A 16,269-nucleotide genomic window follows, 5' to 3' on the forward strand; every position below is an offset into this window, starting at 1 on the left:
ATCATTGCGGGTTGATTTGGTGGAGTCATCTCAGGACATCCTCTGCCCTTCAGTGACCTCTCTGCTTTCTGGTACCTGTTGTGTCCATGTACTGGCAGATAGTTGATGAATGTAACACATCCTTGCTACAGGTCATACGCATTTCTTTACAGAGACACTTATGAGCAGCAGTATTCTTTATGTTTTAGCACCATGTCATCACACAGACAGCATTGTGACAATGGATGTGCCAGTGGTGCGCAAACTGTTTCTCTCTTGTAAGACCTGTGGCTCTGGTTTGGAAGCTGGTAGATTTAAGAAATGTATAAAACTGGAAACTCACTTTTTCAAATGGGAAAAGGAGTGGCAAGAAAAGTAATACAAAAATCTGAATAATGATTGTAGAATATTTGGTTGAAACTTTAAACAAGATTGTATATAAATAGTAGAAAACATGTAATTCCTAAGGGTAGCAGAGAACCTGTATAGAGTTTGTATATACTGATGTGAAGTGAAATACTGATGTGTGATCATAACGTAAAGGGGGAATTGTGGTACATCTGAATGGAGATTGGGATAAATGTTGTCCTATATTATTCTCTGTAGAGAATTGTGTTAAATTTCTATAGCTATCAGTTATTGTTTTATTCAGTTATTTTTAACTAATGAAAAATCTTGGCAAGACTTTTCTTGGAGCAGGGTGAGGGGCAAGTCTCAGTTGTTTTAAATGGTAATGAGGTTGCCTCCGGGCTACAGACACTTTGCCGTAATGATGGCAGCACTGGCCAATAAGCATTAGGACAGTTGCTGCAAGACTCACATCATTAAAGGCACTGATATGTTGATTGCAGCCTTTCATTCCACAATGTCAATGTGTTAGGGTGTTTTTCCACCTGCTGCCTTTCAAAGGACTGGGCCTACTGTGGTTCTGCAAATTGGATATCTGTGGATGAAAGCTCCAATATGAACATAACGACATTGTGTAGTCTCTCGAGTGCATTGGTGTGATTGGGATGTTTTGCTTTAAGATGACTCCTTATCTTGTCTGATCTTCTAGTTGTTACTTATAGTGGTTGTTGTATGTAGGCTTGCAACAAACAATTATTTTGCTAATCGATTTATCCAGCGATTTTTTTTATTCATTGTTTTTAGTTAGACATTTTTACAGAATTGGACCCAGATGACACTAAAGAGATGCCACTTGAGAACATAATGATGAAGTATAGTTGCAGAGAAAATAGGGTTTCCACGTTTCCTGTGTCATTTTTATGTATTCTTGCTTTGTCTGAGTCCTAAATCCTCTTCTCTCCGCACATAGCAGGCATTCGAATTTGTGTATAGTCCAGATAACGATTATTGAATCACCAAACAAGTGGCTGATTATTTCAATAATTGATTAACTAATGAGTCCAGATGACTACAACTGAAACTTTTTCTACAATGGAACACTCCTGGACGAATGAGGGATTACACAGACAATAATTGATTATTTGTGATTAATTAATTAACTTGTTTCAATCCTTGTTGGATTGTAACACTAGAGGGCACTGCTGGCTCATGTTGGCTGCTGTGAATGATGGGAAAAGCAGATGCACAGGGGCCAGAAGGCAGTCTCTCCCCTGTACCGTCCCACACTGCTGAGCTCACACGGACATGTCACTGGACTTTTCATTTACAACTCTCTGAATGGAAAACTGCATGACCAATACACAGGTCAATACACAGAGCCTTCACCAAGCAGCCTTTTCTTCTGCTGTAGAGGTTTACCTTGAAACTCATTTGAAGTCATTGTGCCCTGGAGCTGTTCATTGTATAGCTTCTCATCTCAACAAGTAGTGACAGTTCACAACTACCTGTAATAGTGGATCCCCCGAGACAACTCCAAAGGGAGGCCTGATTGTCCACTTCTTACGAATGACAATACAGCCATTTCCCTGCAGTAACCTCAGTTTAGCCCCTATAGGACCCTAAACTATGCTTAGAGGGCCACGAGAAGCTTACTTAACTTTGCTAATACACAAAACTCCTTGGCACTACACATGTACGATGATAAGCCTAACAAAAGCTGACAAGCATGTTTATTACCTCAGTAGGGCTACGGACATGAAAACACAGGTCTTGCGGTAAAATTTTCTTTGTAAATACCAACATCGTATATGACAATTCAATGAGTTTTCTGTCCCACTGAGATAATGCCACCAAGATCTCAGACTGTCCACCTGCAAATGTTGCAGTGCAGTTCATATTTTTGCCTGCATCATCATCCCTGATCTGGTGTCCTATGGCTCCTCTCATGTCCTCCCGGATAAGTGTGGTGGAAGTTCTGACAAGACAGTTGTTTTGGATGTTGCAGATGTAACATTTTGATGTACAGGGACATGGTAATTGTCTGGTCAGAGGACTGTGATTGAAGGCAGCAAAGCGGTTAGAGCCGAACGGACCCACTATAACCTGTGATTTGAGCCGCGGCCACACTCTCGACTGGGCCCATAAACTCTGGCCAGTCTGAGGGTGACCCAGGTCAACTCTGTAGTCAGCCTGTGACTGAAAGAAAATGCACATATGAACACTACATATCATAAACAATCCCATGCACTTGACTTGACTTGAGCTTCCAATCTTCAGACATTTTTATTACGTTTTACCCACACTAGAAAAACTGTAGTTATTCTAATGAAATAAATACAGGGCAGAATTGGTTTCTCTCTGTGTTAAGACTTGAGCTATCAAATCACAACAGGAGTTTTAATCAGTGAATCAATCAATTAAGCAGCCGATATCCACGCTTGATAAAACTGGGAAAGGTGGTTTTGCAGAAGTGTAATTGTCATAATTTGGATCTGGATGTCTGTCTTCCTGTTGTTCTGCTCTTTCTTCTGGCTCCAGCGCCTTAGATCAAACCATTGTTTTTTAGCTCAGAAAAGTAAATACATCTCATTGTAATTTGTTGAGTTCGCAACAAAGCCGGGATGTAATGAGTTTGCCACCACAGCCATGAAGATTAGAGTGTCAGTGAGGAGAGCAAGTGGGCCACAGCCACAGCCCGGGACGGGAGGGAGAACGGGCCAAGGGGAGGTGACACTGCAGTGTGGTGCATTTGAGTCAGAACATGGACTTATATGTATCCCTTCACAACCTGTTTTGGTTGTGGAGTGAGAGGAGATCTGATCGGAGGCTGGGTGCATGTGAGAAAACCTCTGACAACAGCTGCACCTCAGGACCATTCATTTGAGCAGTATTTCCGACCCTGCAAAAACAAGTCAGCAGAAGCTATTTCAAATATGTGTAGTATGCACGAGAATTCCTACCTCTCAGACAGTGAAAAAGTTTATCAATAAAAATATGTCTTGGGCTTGTTTTAAGGTTATCTCTACATCCTGGAGTAAAAGAACTGGACCACTTAACTAAACTTATGTCTTGTTTGATCATGCTCAGAGAATACTGTGGCAGAGTGGACTTTTATAATCAAGCACATCAATAAACTGTCAAGTCTTCCAGTGTCATTGTTTTTGTTGATGTTGCTTTTAATGGCGGCTGGCAGCTAACTGCAAAGGTGCATTTACCGCCATCTTCTTTTTTATTCTTTAGACTTTATTCTTTAGACTTCTATTATTAGTACAAAATCTCTCTGATCTCAAAGTGTTATGTGTGCATATAGCAGTCTTCAATCAACATTGTAACATCCTTGTTTTTCATAATGAATTCAAGAGTGCTAAACGTGTCTATGTCAGAGAACATAGTGTATAAAATATTCTACTTTGTTTGCATTTTCTATAAGTTGCATATATTTTTTATTATCAGGTTGTGCAGAGAGAAAAGCATGGGTGACCATACATGTGTCTCTGTGTCACGCTCACAGAGTCATGCTGCTCCAAGTGTGCATTAGCCTTATTAGCATGTAGCCTGGATGTAGATGGATGGCCTCCCTGTTGGGCTCAGTCAGCGAGTGATTGATCTGTTGACTACTGTTTCCCTCACAGAGCTGTGACGGACTGCAGCCTGTGTGTATGGGGCTGGAGGGTGGCTCTGTCCTCAGCAACCTCAGTGGGAAGCCTTTGGCCTCTTTATTTATGTCTTCTTCTTTACATATTCATTCTGCTGCAGTTAAACAAAGGGCCACCATGCCCTTTCACCCTCGGAGCTCCAGGCTGTACTGTAGTGAGAGGGCTTCATTATGAATCTCCATTAGCTCCATCACATACAAGAGCTCACAGGGCTGCTGTGGGACTTCTCCTAAACAGTATGTATGTGTATGTATGGGTCTGTATTGTCTGTCTGTCGGCCTTATCTTATGCCCACTATAAATAAGCCCGCACCTGTCTGGATGAGCACTTGTACCCGCGGTAAATGGATGTGATTGGCGGCGGGAGGGAGTGGTTTGATTGATAAGGACCCCCCTGCCATTCCAGTGACAGCTCCTGTCAGAGAGTCTGCTTGTGCCACATCACGTGGATCATTTGGTGGCCCTTAATCCAGCCCAAACTACAAACTGCAAGTGCAACAATTTACACAAGCCACCCACTAAAAGACTCATTCCCAGAGCACACTATTTAAACATGCTGCTGATATGGCACGAGGGGAATAAGATCAAATAGAAAGGAATAGGTGCTTGAAGCCAACAAAAATATTTCATTGAGAGCAGAGAAAACCTGTCCACCTGAAGTCACTGCAGTCGTCAATTTCTTTACTATCAGCTCATTGGTGTTTCTATGGTCTGTATGTATACTGTATATTAGTCTCCTTCATTATCTGAGAATATCATTTTCTGGAGTTATGCAAACTCAAATGCAAGTGTTTATTGTGGGCTGAAGACTGCCTTCTGCTGCTTTGATTTCTTTTGGCTGGTCCCAGTGGTCCCAATGGGTGGCTGTTGGGTAGAACTTATTTCAGGATTCAGTTGTATTCCAAATTGCCCTTTTTGTATCCTAATCTGTGTGTACTGTCATTCCTGTTTTTCTAATAAAAGAGGAAGACCAGGTCATTACATTGCTCCCCTTTCTTTTTGTCCCGCTGGAGAAGTGCTCATTGTTGGGGGAACCTTTCGCCCCTGGTGCCTGGTCTTCTGGAGCAATTAATGTAGTTTGGACAACATTTGCTGAAGCCATTACAACATGCCTTTGAAATCCACTTGTGTTGAAGTCTTAGGTTACAAATAAGCCACTGTAAAACAACAGTGATAAGTGGTCAAAGGTAAAATACATTAACAATGTATAAGAAATGCCCAGTTTAAGAGGGACTCGGTAATCAGATGGAAAAGACAGAACTTTATTTCATGTTCATTGCATGGGTCCATTATTCCATGTCTTCAGTCAGAACCTGGACCACAATTTTGATTATGTGCACACATCCGCCTCTTCTGATAATTCACAGTCACTGTCACACAAAGTTGTCCAATAGGAATGAGTGCAGGAAAAGTTGATGGTTTGTCAGTTGATTTGCATGAAAATAATCATCTTATTAAACAAAAAATAACTTAATCATGATTGTCTTCATGATTGTTACAGGGTTACATATACATATGATATAAGTTTTTATTGTCCATTCCTACTGGCACAACCTACTTCCTTGCACATCTCTAAGACAATATTTACGCCTACCAGCTAAAGCTAAAAATGTCCTTGCGCTCGGGGTTATTTGTGTTAATTTAAGCACTGAAAGTGATCATTCTGAAAACACGACTTTCCCCAACACCGGTTAACTCTCATTTGTGTGAGAATCAACATACTCATCACCACGTCAACAATACTTGCTGTAAAACATTAAATATTTGTATATTTTCCTGTATGAAATATAATAACATTAATGTAAGAGATGTCACGTCCCCCAGGGCTAAAGGAAAGGCTCCCTCTGGGCAAAAGGTGTACCTAGGGCAAGTGTTGAATTTACAGGACTTGGATGACCAAAAGTCCCAGTTAGGGCAGATGAGTCTGAAGGAGCACACAGCCCCAGGAGAAGCCCTCTCCTCAGGCTTAGAGAAAGCTCATTTGGAAACGTGGGACTTGCCACAGTGCGGTGCAATAAAATATAGGCACTTTGGATGATTTGGCCATAAAATAAGCCTATTTGACTAGTGTTCCTTTATAATGATTCACTTAGCTTTTAATTGTGCCCTACTATACTATCCCATCATCAAACCCACCTGCATCTATAACACAAAGACACAATCTTACTAACTCTGGCTGCTGTGGGGCAGCAATCTGTCTATTTAGATCATTCACGTTTTAAACCCAAATGGAACTTGGACAGAACGAATGGCAATGTCAGTCTGTTACATTAGTGCTGTTGAGTTTCTATGAGAATTTAAAAGACTTAAGATATCTCCTTATGGTTGATACTGACGACTTAATTAATGGCATATCAATCAGCAGCGCACACGATCAAAAGCCTGTGCGTAAAGGCGCAATACACGGCCAATTGATGCGCTTAGTTGTTATTCTGAGTCTTTCATGTCACGTTGAGTTTGAGCAGTGCCAAAATATTAGTTAATTGAACGCGGAACAACATTGTGAATTAAGGTCAATACACACAGTTGTGAGCACCAAACGCGCCCATGGGACGTCTGGGTGACCAGTCTGGAGAGCGAGGTCTACTGATGCCAGACTAATTAATATCTCATTTAAAGTCATTCTGGCCTTGCGCGCGCGGCTCACTCCACACCACAGGTAAAGACCATTTTGGAGGTCAGAGGAGGGCGGGGAGGGATGGGGGTGTCCGCTTTTGTTCTACAGAAAAAGGGGGCCTGTTCTTAGTGCCGCGACCTACCATTTTAACCGGGGGTGTGAGTCTGACGCGGGATAGATGTGAGAGAACAGAGACGAGTGCGCACCGCGGAGCTGAAGCGCAGACAGTGCCGGGCAGTGGACGGACTACGGCACCTGGACGCGGTCAGGACACGGTCTGGACTGGGACTTGATCGGACCGGAGATATAGTGTGATGGACTGTGTGACGCGGTACACGTCCTAATCGGACAGACCCGGGGCTTCACAGTCGGGCTATTGGATTTGTGGCAAGTTTTTAATTGGGTCCCCAGCGGCTCAGAGGGAGTGCGTGATGATGGCCCCTGCATATAATTTTCGGCACCTGTAAGTGAGGCTCCCGCTGCCGGCCCGGTCCGGTCAAGTTGTTTTAATGATGCCGGCCCACATAAAACACCTGACTTACTCTCCTCTTCTTGTTGTAGGTTGGTGCATGTCCTGACATTCTGCTATTACGCACAGGTAGGTTCTTTATATTATGGTCACTGTGATTATATGTGTTAGGATTTTTTTGGATTCAGTTTGATTTAGTCCATGTAAACTAACGCGTTAAGTGACATTCTCATTTACCGGTGTTCTGTAAAGCATAATTACACAGGCAACGTTAATTAAACATGAAATCAAATATTGTATACACAGGTTTAATTGGGGAAATTGGCCTAAATAAATACAACCTAACTCCTAACTGTAAATATATTTATTATTAGTATTAAATCCGAAGTAGGCTATGCAATTTGGCCACAGACTTACATGTCCTACTCATCTGCGCGTGTCTGGAGGCGGCATTTACATTTAGGTTAATTGTACTCTCCTCTGCGCGGGTTGCAGACGCGCTGAATGCTTTGTTAGATACTCATGCGGTGCCGTCTAATTTCTGACAGGTAACCAATCAGTCCCCGCCTAATTTCACGCAGCACGTGAGCGAGCAGAGCCGGGTGACGGACCGCGTGAGCCGCAGACTCATACGCATGTACCAGCTCTACAGTCGCACCAGCGGCAAGCATGTGCAGGTCCTGCCCAACAAGAAGATCAACGCTATGGCCGAGGACGGGGACGTGCACGGTAAGGCCGCAGCACACACGCACACTTTGGGGCCCGAAGGCCAGGAGGTGCTGCGGTGGTCCATGGCCCGCTCCTGGGGGCTGCAGACTGTGGACATGGAGCATCTGCACAGAACAGACTCAAGCATTTAAAATATGATATTGAAATATTATTGGTTTCTGGGACTGCCATAAAAGTATACAATAAATATTCTTTACTCTGTCGAAATGCTTTATTTCAGTTGGAGGCCTACACAGTTTTAGTCATCTTCTTTCTTAGATGGTGAAGATTTTGTGTTTTTAGTGATCCGGCTCCTCCACTGGGTTTACAAGGATTGGATTCAATGTAAAGTGATGTTAAAGTAATCTTCTATTTTTGTGTGTTTTTAGCTAAACTTATTGTGGAGACGGACACATTTGGCAGCCGAGTTCGAATCAAAGGAGCAGAAACCGGTTTCTACATCTGTATGAACAAGAAGGGCAAGCTCATTGGCAAGGTATGCAAGCCTACATTCTGGTGTACTATTTTTCATAACTTTAAAATGTTTGTATTGTATGAATATGGAATCGGCACTTTCTAAAATGCCAAACCAATTTACCTTTGGGCAAGAGCAAACCCTCGTTGGGACGCATAGTTTTATTTGCTCTCATATTAGCACACACACAAATAACTGAAATAAACGTACTAATTTACAACAACCTTATTGGATTATATCTACTTCTCAGTGTTGTATGATGAAAGAATGTGAGGCCCGGTGTGAGCTAACCCCACCCAGTGACTCCCTGCCTAGGCCACCATCTGCCCGGAGCCTGGTCTGGCCTGGTCCTCTGTGTCACCCCTATTTTTATCCACAGAGCTTTTCCACACGGTGCATCTTGGCTTGCTGCTGTGTGTGCTCTCTCACTGACATCTAATAATGCTTCACTTGAATAGTTCATGTAGATCCTTCTTTAAATGTTGCCATAAATGCTTATTGCCATACAAAGCAATCAGTATGAAACGTGGTCATTTATGCTAATGTCCATTGTGTGAAACTACAAAAATATGGGACATTGTTTAGACTGAAACAACGTGGTTGTTAAAAATGTAGTAAAGGGTGGTCCAATGTAGTGTGATGTTTATGATTTTTCAGAGTAACTACGTTAACAACTCAGAATCTTTTATAGTAACAAAAGCCCTAAACCTTGTTTTGAAATAGGTTTCCTGGGGTTGGCAGTCCGTCTTGGCTGTAATGACATGGCACATGTTTAGAGGTGTGCAGTGGGGTGGCCCACACAGGCTGCTGGACTTATCATTTGTGAATTACTTTACAGAAAAATGGCCAGGGACGCGATTGCATCTTCACCGAGATTGTTCTGGAGAACAACTACACAGCTCTAAGGAATGCCCGCTATGAAAGCTGGTACATGGCATTCACACGGAGAGGCCGACCCCGTAAAGGCTCCCGGACGAGGCAGCACCAACGTGAAGTCCACTTCATGAAGAGACTCCCCAAAGGCCATCAGCAGCCACAACCTGTCCACCACCGGCCCTTTGACTTCATCCAGTACCCTTTCAACACCAGGACTAAACGCACACGATACTCATCCGAGCGCTGAAACCAAAGACTCCATGTCTCCTCTTCACACAGGCCTTTCTACTGAGCATCACAGTTTTTACACTGTAGCTTTTCTACTAATGCATTGCCGGAGGTGTGAGTAAACACTAAAGAATTCTATTTTTGTATTTCGGAGTGTTGCTCTGAGACCAAAGACGGACATGTGTACACTTTTCAGTTTTATCAGGGACGAACTGTTGTGCTGCAGCAGACTTAAAGGGCTCTGTGCAGGTTCATCATTCTCTCAACGTGGGGCGCTTGGTCTCAGTTTGTTCTCAGAGGAGCACACTGTAGCCTTTACTTGTGAATAAAGAACCACTGCTTAGTCACATTAGTGGCCAATGTATTTTTTAAGTTGAAAGTGTAGTGGATCTAATGTTGTGCACTCCAATTATTATTATTATATTATAGCAATAGTCCCTGAACACCACAAGGGTTATTGTGTGAATGTAGGTGTAGATGCTGATCTTGTTAATTCACTCTGAAGACTCACACAGTTCATTCTTTCATGTTTAAATGTGGGAAAGAGGACTGCATGTACTGACGGAGAAGTGAAACAGCACGCTGGCGGCAGACTTGTGATGAACATTTGTGGCAGCTAAACAACTCTTACCCCCCTTTGTGTGTCACTGTTTGTATGTTGTTTTTATACATATAAATATATTTTTATTTGAAAACTTGTAAAATTATGTATGAAATATTTATTTATAATGTGTAAAATGTACATTAGAAAAGTGATATTAAAGTCTTGTTTGATATAACATTGTCCTGAGCTATCTGTCATTTCTGAGGAAAACAGCATTTAGTCTGATGTGCTCACACTAGCACCAGCACATAACTACATTTCTTGCTGAAATAAGATTCATAATCCACAATCATAACAGAAAGGAAATCCTCAACAATGTCAAACATTTTTTTCAATATCACAAACTAACCCTACACATCACTACATGTAGCATTACCACTGCAGTGGTCTAACTCAGATCCATGTAAATGTGTATAAACAGACAATAAGCAGCAGTCCCTGCTCTGCACAAAAAGTCTAATCATTTTCCCAAATATATGAACGTTTGGAGCGTGCAATGAATCGCAAGTAGTATGATATAAGCCTATGATGTCAGAGGTGGGTAGAGTGGCCAAAAATGTTACTAGCAAAGTTACTTCTAAATGATAATCAAGTATTCAAGTTAAAAGTACCAGTAGTTGTCGAGGAAATTCCTAAAATAAGAGAAACAATTAATCAGAATAAGTAGTGCAATAAATGTTCAAATTATTTTATATTGTTAACATAAATATTTTTGCCACTTCTAGCATACGTACACTTTTATTTAGGAGTACTGTTACACTATTAAAAATATTACTCACGTAGGAGTAAAAGTAAAGGGTCACAAAATTACTCAGAGTAAGTAAACATTTTTATGAAAAATATACTCAAGTAAATGTAACTGAGTACAAATCAGCATGATGCTGTCACCTACTTTGTGAGAGGAAAATGATGATCAAATGGATGCATAGTCTTTTCTTTATTATTTAAAATCTTAGATGCTAAAGAAAACATAAAGTGATATTAAGGCCACCAAACTCAAAGAGTCACAACACATTATAATGAGTGGGCCAAACTTTGCACATGGTCCATAGACAAATACTAAAGCCTTTATTTTCACCCATTGGTTCTGCCATTTTCAGAACCACATGAAGTGGTACATTGCGTATATTGTGCAAATCATCAAAGCTAAGGGCAGGATTTAAAAACTTTCCTGCTCCCTATATCCAATTTGGGCTCACAATGGAATAAACACACATTCAGGGGGAAAACTAAACACATTTTATTTTTGAAGTCAAAAACTCCTCTTTATTAAGCTTCTCCTTGACAAGGAGAGAACATTCAGCTTTGGGGCCCCCTAGTGGCTTCACGGCGGAAGAAGCTAAACCATTTTTTTCAATAATCGGGGTGAATAAATGTAAACTAGAGGGGCATCTCAAAACTCTTATTTGATAAATTGTATTTGAAAGCCTTCCTAATTTGACCATTAAATTCTCAAAACTAGTTAAAAATAGGAGAATCAGGAATCTGAAAAAAAATCTGTTACCTGATGACACAGTCGTTAACACATTCATCTGTCGTGAGTGTATTGAAACAGAAAAGAACCCAAAAATAACCACCATGACGAAAACAAAGAAGAAAACACAGTGGCACAGACATTATATGCACTAGTTCCTTCTGTGTCATTCTTTATTTTTTAGGGGTTGAGGTGCTGTAACATATTTTCTTTTATTTGACTCAAAAAGATTAAAAAAACATTGATCTATTTCTATATAATCTGCTGCAAGTGGCATTCTAATTATAATAAACAAAACAACAAGCCAACATTGCTGTGAGTAAAACAATGTTTTATTGTATGGTTTCATTGAGGATGCACCTGATTACTGTAGGACTATACATGTGCAGGTCACAATCTCCTTATTGCAAGAATAAAAAGAGCATCAGAGCTTTACATGGTAGCCTCCTCGTCAGGCCTCTTTTTCTTTTCAACCAACCATCTTTTTTTTGTTAACATTCTTATAGTAGGGACACAGCTCTTTGAGAGTGCATGCGCTGAACAAGTGAGTGGTCTTCAATGAAGAAAAAAGAAAAAACTATCTGCATATTGGCATTGTGTTTGCTGTGCTCAACTGATCAAAGAGCGGTGGGGGTCCAGGAGCGGCGAGCCGGGGTCAGTTCAGAATGGGAAGAGTGCAGACTGATGCTGCTCAGGCTTAAGTGTAAGTATCTCATTAAATGTCACAAGGTCAATCAACTTTTGGTTGTCATGCCTTGTTTTAGTAGCTTTTACTCAATGCTTTCTGACACATATTCACTTTTAATAATAGGCTACGAATTGTGGGCAGTTTAAAGACTCATATCACCAGCCTGAATAGGGCACAGACACAGTTGAACACGGACAATAGCTTAATCTTGAATGACTTGATCTTGTTGTTGTGTCATACATTAAAAAGTGTAATAAATTATAATAAATAAAAAAACATAAAGAGGAGCCAGGATGCCACAATTAGGCAGAGATTGAAATCCATTCCAATTGTTTTGTCTTTATCACCAAATATTCTCGGTTAAGTGTACTTAATTTGTACTCACTGAGAGAAAGAGAACATTATATTATCCACAGCTTATTACAAGCCTGCAAGAAACGGACATAACCCAATTGTATTTAATTTAGGCCCACACTCTGTTGTCTTTTAGTAGTGACTGTGTGCGTGTGGCTGTGTGCGCGCGCGTGTGTGCGTGAGTCATGATGTTGGGGCCTGTGCACTGGGCCCTTTATGACTAAGTTACGCCACTGCATCGAGGTTCACGTTCTCAGTTGACCTGCAGAGGCAACACTCTTACCGTGAGAATACTAACCACAGCATGAACACTTTAAAGCACAGGCTAGAATAGTCTAGTTCGTAACAATAAATATAAATAGAAAGAGGGGATCACGTACGTCATTACGTTCTGTACGTCGTAGCGCGAGCGGCAGCAGCTTCCTGTGCTCCCTTCCTGCACCGTGACCGCAGACATAATGCACTTCCATGAGCGCGACACGATGAAACCATGAAAAGTTCGTACTTATGAACAGCTTGCTAAAATGAGCCACCGCCGAGCGCACCTGGCGTGGTTGTGGACGGCGGCGGAGGGTCGCCATGCTCCTGTCTCAGCTGCCAGAAGACGTCCTCTACCACATCCTGGCTTACTTAGACCACAGAGACCTCAGCCGCTTCTTGCAAGTTTCTAAAGCGATCTACAGTTTTGTAAACCGTGACAATGTGTGGAGGAATGTCGCCAAAGAGTTCCTCAACACCGGGCTTCGTCATGATGGATCAGATCAGTGAGTTTTGTTGTAGCTTCTACATGTGGCATGTGCTAGCGCGTGAGCAGGTTATGGACGAGGCTTCTCCACATGAATGTCCTCAGAGCTTCATGTCTGTCTGTCTGAATACTCAATGGTTTGAATGCTCCTATAAGTGAAAGAATAGTTGCTGCACTAATAACTAATGGGGATCCAAAATAAATAAAATAAAACGATATACACTGCGCCAACAGTCTAGCTATCTGTGTGCAAAGTTAATAAATAAATGAGCATGAATCGTACTTATTTTGTAAGTTTTTCAGTACAATACCTCCCTACCAGACCAAAGGCTCTGTTGGGATTTATCGCTTCTCTAGTTCCACTTTAAAGGGCGTATGACAGGCTTTTACAATGTTCTAATTTTGACTTTTTTGGTGTCTTTATAACTGTTGTACATATAAATTATAGTTTTACACCAATCGAGTAGGTATTTGTGGAGAAAACGTTGAAAAATCTGTAGAAAATGACAGGAAGTGACATCACACCAGGGACACTCATTCCAGTCAAAGTTTATGCAGAATTTAGACAAAGAAACTACTTTTTTGACCATCTTTAAACATTAATTCAACAACATAAAGTCACTCTCATATATTTTTGACTAATAAAAACATTTTTTACATTAGATGAGTTTGTGTCCAGTGTTTTGGGTAATCTGCTAGTGTGATGTCATCAATTACAAACAGGAAGTGAAATTCTAAACATAAAAAATGTGCTATTCTGGGATAACATGTTCATAATTTTTAGAAAAATTCAATATATATTTATCTTAATTGCGTTTTAGTTCGAGTTGTCCGAGCTGTCAGAGGCACTTTAAACATCATTGTGCTTTCCCTATTACAGATACCCCAAAATCCCTCTTAAGGATCGAGTGAGGACTGCTCAGAACTGGTCCAATGGGCTCTGCACCAAGAACATCCTCATCAGATGGAGAAAAAAGTAAGTGTCTTGAATTCCTATTTGCTACAGTCAATGGTTTCAGTTTCCCCTGTTGGTTGAGGTGCAAGGATGTTGTAGTTGAACTACGCAAGCAAATAATAAATTAACATGAACTGGGTTAAGGCTTTTAAAGGTCCATACCTGTAGTTGTGTTTTGTTTGGTTCCATTCCAGCATTTCATTTGATGGTAACCCAACAAGTGCAAGTAAAATCCATATATTTTCACCACATTCGGATCAAATTGCCTACACTTTGATGGTAAAAAGTAACAAGAGTGAGGAGTGTAGTAGTTACATGGATGCTGGCTATATAAAGTTTAAAATCTACATTCAAGAACTGCAGAGGTGTGTGGTTTCCTTCATAATAGTAGAAAAAGCTTCAGTTGTAGTCATCTGGACTCAGTTTGAAAAAATAGACGTTTCGACTCTCATCCAAGAGTCATTGTCAAACGAAACGTCTATTTCTTCAAACTGAGTCCAGATGACTACAACTGAAGCTTTTTCTACTATGGAACACGCCTGGACGAATGAGGGATTACACCGACATATTTCCTTCATAATGTAATTTAGTTCTCTTTCTGGCCCTCAGCCTTTTGCCATGGCTGCAGATGGATGGGAATATACTTTTTTTGTCCCAAGCTGCAGAGATCCGAGCTCACAGTTTGCACCAAAATGGCAAGAAGATTCGGAGTCAGCCGTTACAAATCTATTCTGGTCACAATGGCGACGTGTGTCGCTTTGTTCTTAACAACTACTATTTAATCAGCAGTGGAAGGTACGTAAAAAGGTTTTGTGTGTGCATAAACAATTGACTGTATACCTCACAGCAGGCCCAGGTCATCACTTGGAAATGCCATTTAGAAAACATCTGAATGTGCTTGTTTTAAAAGTATGAACATTTGTTTTTCTCCTCTTTTCCTCTCTTTTTTGTACTTTTACAGGATTTTTACCGTAGGGCTTTACAATTATTATCACAGAACAAAATAACATCTGTTATTTTGACTCTTCACCATCACTTTTTAGTATTGTATTTAGTATTGTCTTAATGTATAATTTGATTAAAACTGTGGAAACCAAAATACCTTCGAACCAGAGGTTTAAGAAGGTTACAAATACTGCACAGAAGCACACAGATATATTTTTTCCCTAAATGTCTATTTGTCTCTGTTTATTATTTTTAATGTAGAGATGGGCGTATCCTATTCCTCAAGCTCAGAACATTACATTCACTTTTACTTGATTCTGTTGTGGTTCAAAAGGTTCTAATCGGCTAACAATCCTGATAATTAGAGTTGTCTATTTTTAGTCGTTTTGTTGATTAATCGTTCAATGGTGTCTTAGTAGAAACAAACTTTGTATTGTTTGACTAATATTTTTGTTTAAATTATAAGTACTAAGTATAATTAAGCACGTTTAATTGTCTTTTTGCATACACATACAGTTTTGTAGTACTTTTCCACATTAATAATTGCATGAATTACCGTGTAGTCCTGTGAGTGCTGTTTGGCTTAAGAAGACATGTGTAATCGTTTGGAAAGGTGAGCTTTAAAAATGTTCTTAGCAAATGTTTCTTTTTGACAATATATTATTTTACAATCAGGTTAAGGTTAGGGCTTTGGAACATTGAAGGATATGCCGAACATTTACAAAGTCCCCTTTTTAGTCAACTAATAGATCAGCACGGCGTGTCTTTACAGTCTTACTGATGATGCACATGATTAAATTAAATTATATTTGTAATCTAATGCTTCAGGGTGTTCTTTCTACCATAGGTTAGGAATCGACATTTTGTCATGTCACAAGCACAAATTTAAATAATCCTGTGTGATCTAGTGATGGTGAGCGAAGACTCTAACACTTCACAAAAGAAATTACATCACAAATGAGCATTGTGGACATATCAAACCAACAACGGTTTATTCTGTTTAAGGAAACTGTAAAATATTCTTAGATTTTCTTTGATACACAACAACCTAATCCATGACACTCAAAGGGAAAGAAATAATATTTTTTAGAGGTCTTGTCGATTCTAATAATACAATTCTGAATTGGCAGAACAGATGCACAAAGCGAG

General features: G+C 40.5%; 2 protein-coding genes across 3 annotated transcripts in view; both read left to right on the forward strand.

Annotated features, from left to right (window-relative positions):
* The first annotated feature begins 6,361 nt into the window (after nucleotides 1-6,361).
* LOC140351329 (fibroblast growth factor 8-like) lies at nucleotides 6,362-10,134 on the forward strand. Of its 2 annotated transcripts, none has more exons than XM_072437134.1 (5): nucleotides 6,362-7,062; nucleotides 7,161-7,197; nucleotides 7,650-7,797; nucleotides 8,166-8,272; nucleotides 9,090-10,134. In XM_072437134.1, the coding sequence occupies exons 1-5, from the start codon at nucleotides 7,031-7,033 to the stop codon at nucleotides 9,372-9,374; spliced, it is 609 nt and encodes a 202-aa protein (XP_072293235.1). In that variant the 5' UTR covers nucleotides 6,362-7,030; the 3' UTR covers nucleotides 9,375-10,134. The 2 variants fall into 2 exon arrangements, with proteins under 2 accessions (XP_072293235.1, XP_072293234.1); XM_072437133.1 differs by having other exon boundaries at nucleotides 6,366-7,062; nucleotides 7,617-7,797.
* Nucleotides 10,135-12,942: 2,808 nt separating this feature from the next.
* fbxw4 (F-box and WD repeat domain containing 4) overlaps nucleotides 12,943-16,269 on the forward strand; it is a 32,482-nt gene continuing 29,155 nt past the window's right edge. Inside the window, exons 1-3 of the mRNA XM_072436963.1 lie at nucleotides 12,943-13,239; nucleotides 14,101-14,196; nucleotides 14,785-14,970. Coding sequence (XP_072293064.1) covers nucleotides 13,055-13,239; nucleotides 14,101-14,196; nucleotides 14,785-14,970 — 467 coding nt within the window. The 5' untranslated portion in view covers nucleotides 12,943-13,054. The remainder of the gene's footprint in view (nucleotides 13,240-14,100; nucleotides 14,197-14,784; nucleotides 14,971-16,269) is intronic.

Source organism: Eucyclogobius newberryi, unplaced genomic scaffold (assembly GCF_026437365.1).
Source record: "Eucyclogobius newberryi isolate DKJ021-1_F unplaced genomic scaffold, fEucNew1.0.hap1 SCAF_8, whole genome shotgun sequence".
Classification (NCBI taxonomy): Eukaryota; Metazoa; Chordata; class Actinopteri; order Gobiiformes; family Gobiidae; genus Eucyclogobius; species Eucyclogobius newberryi.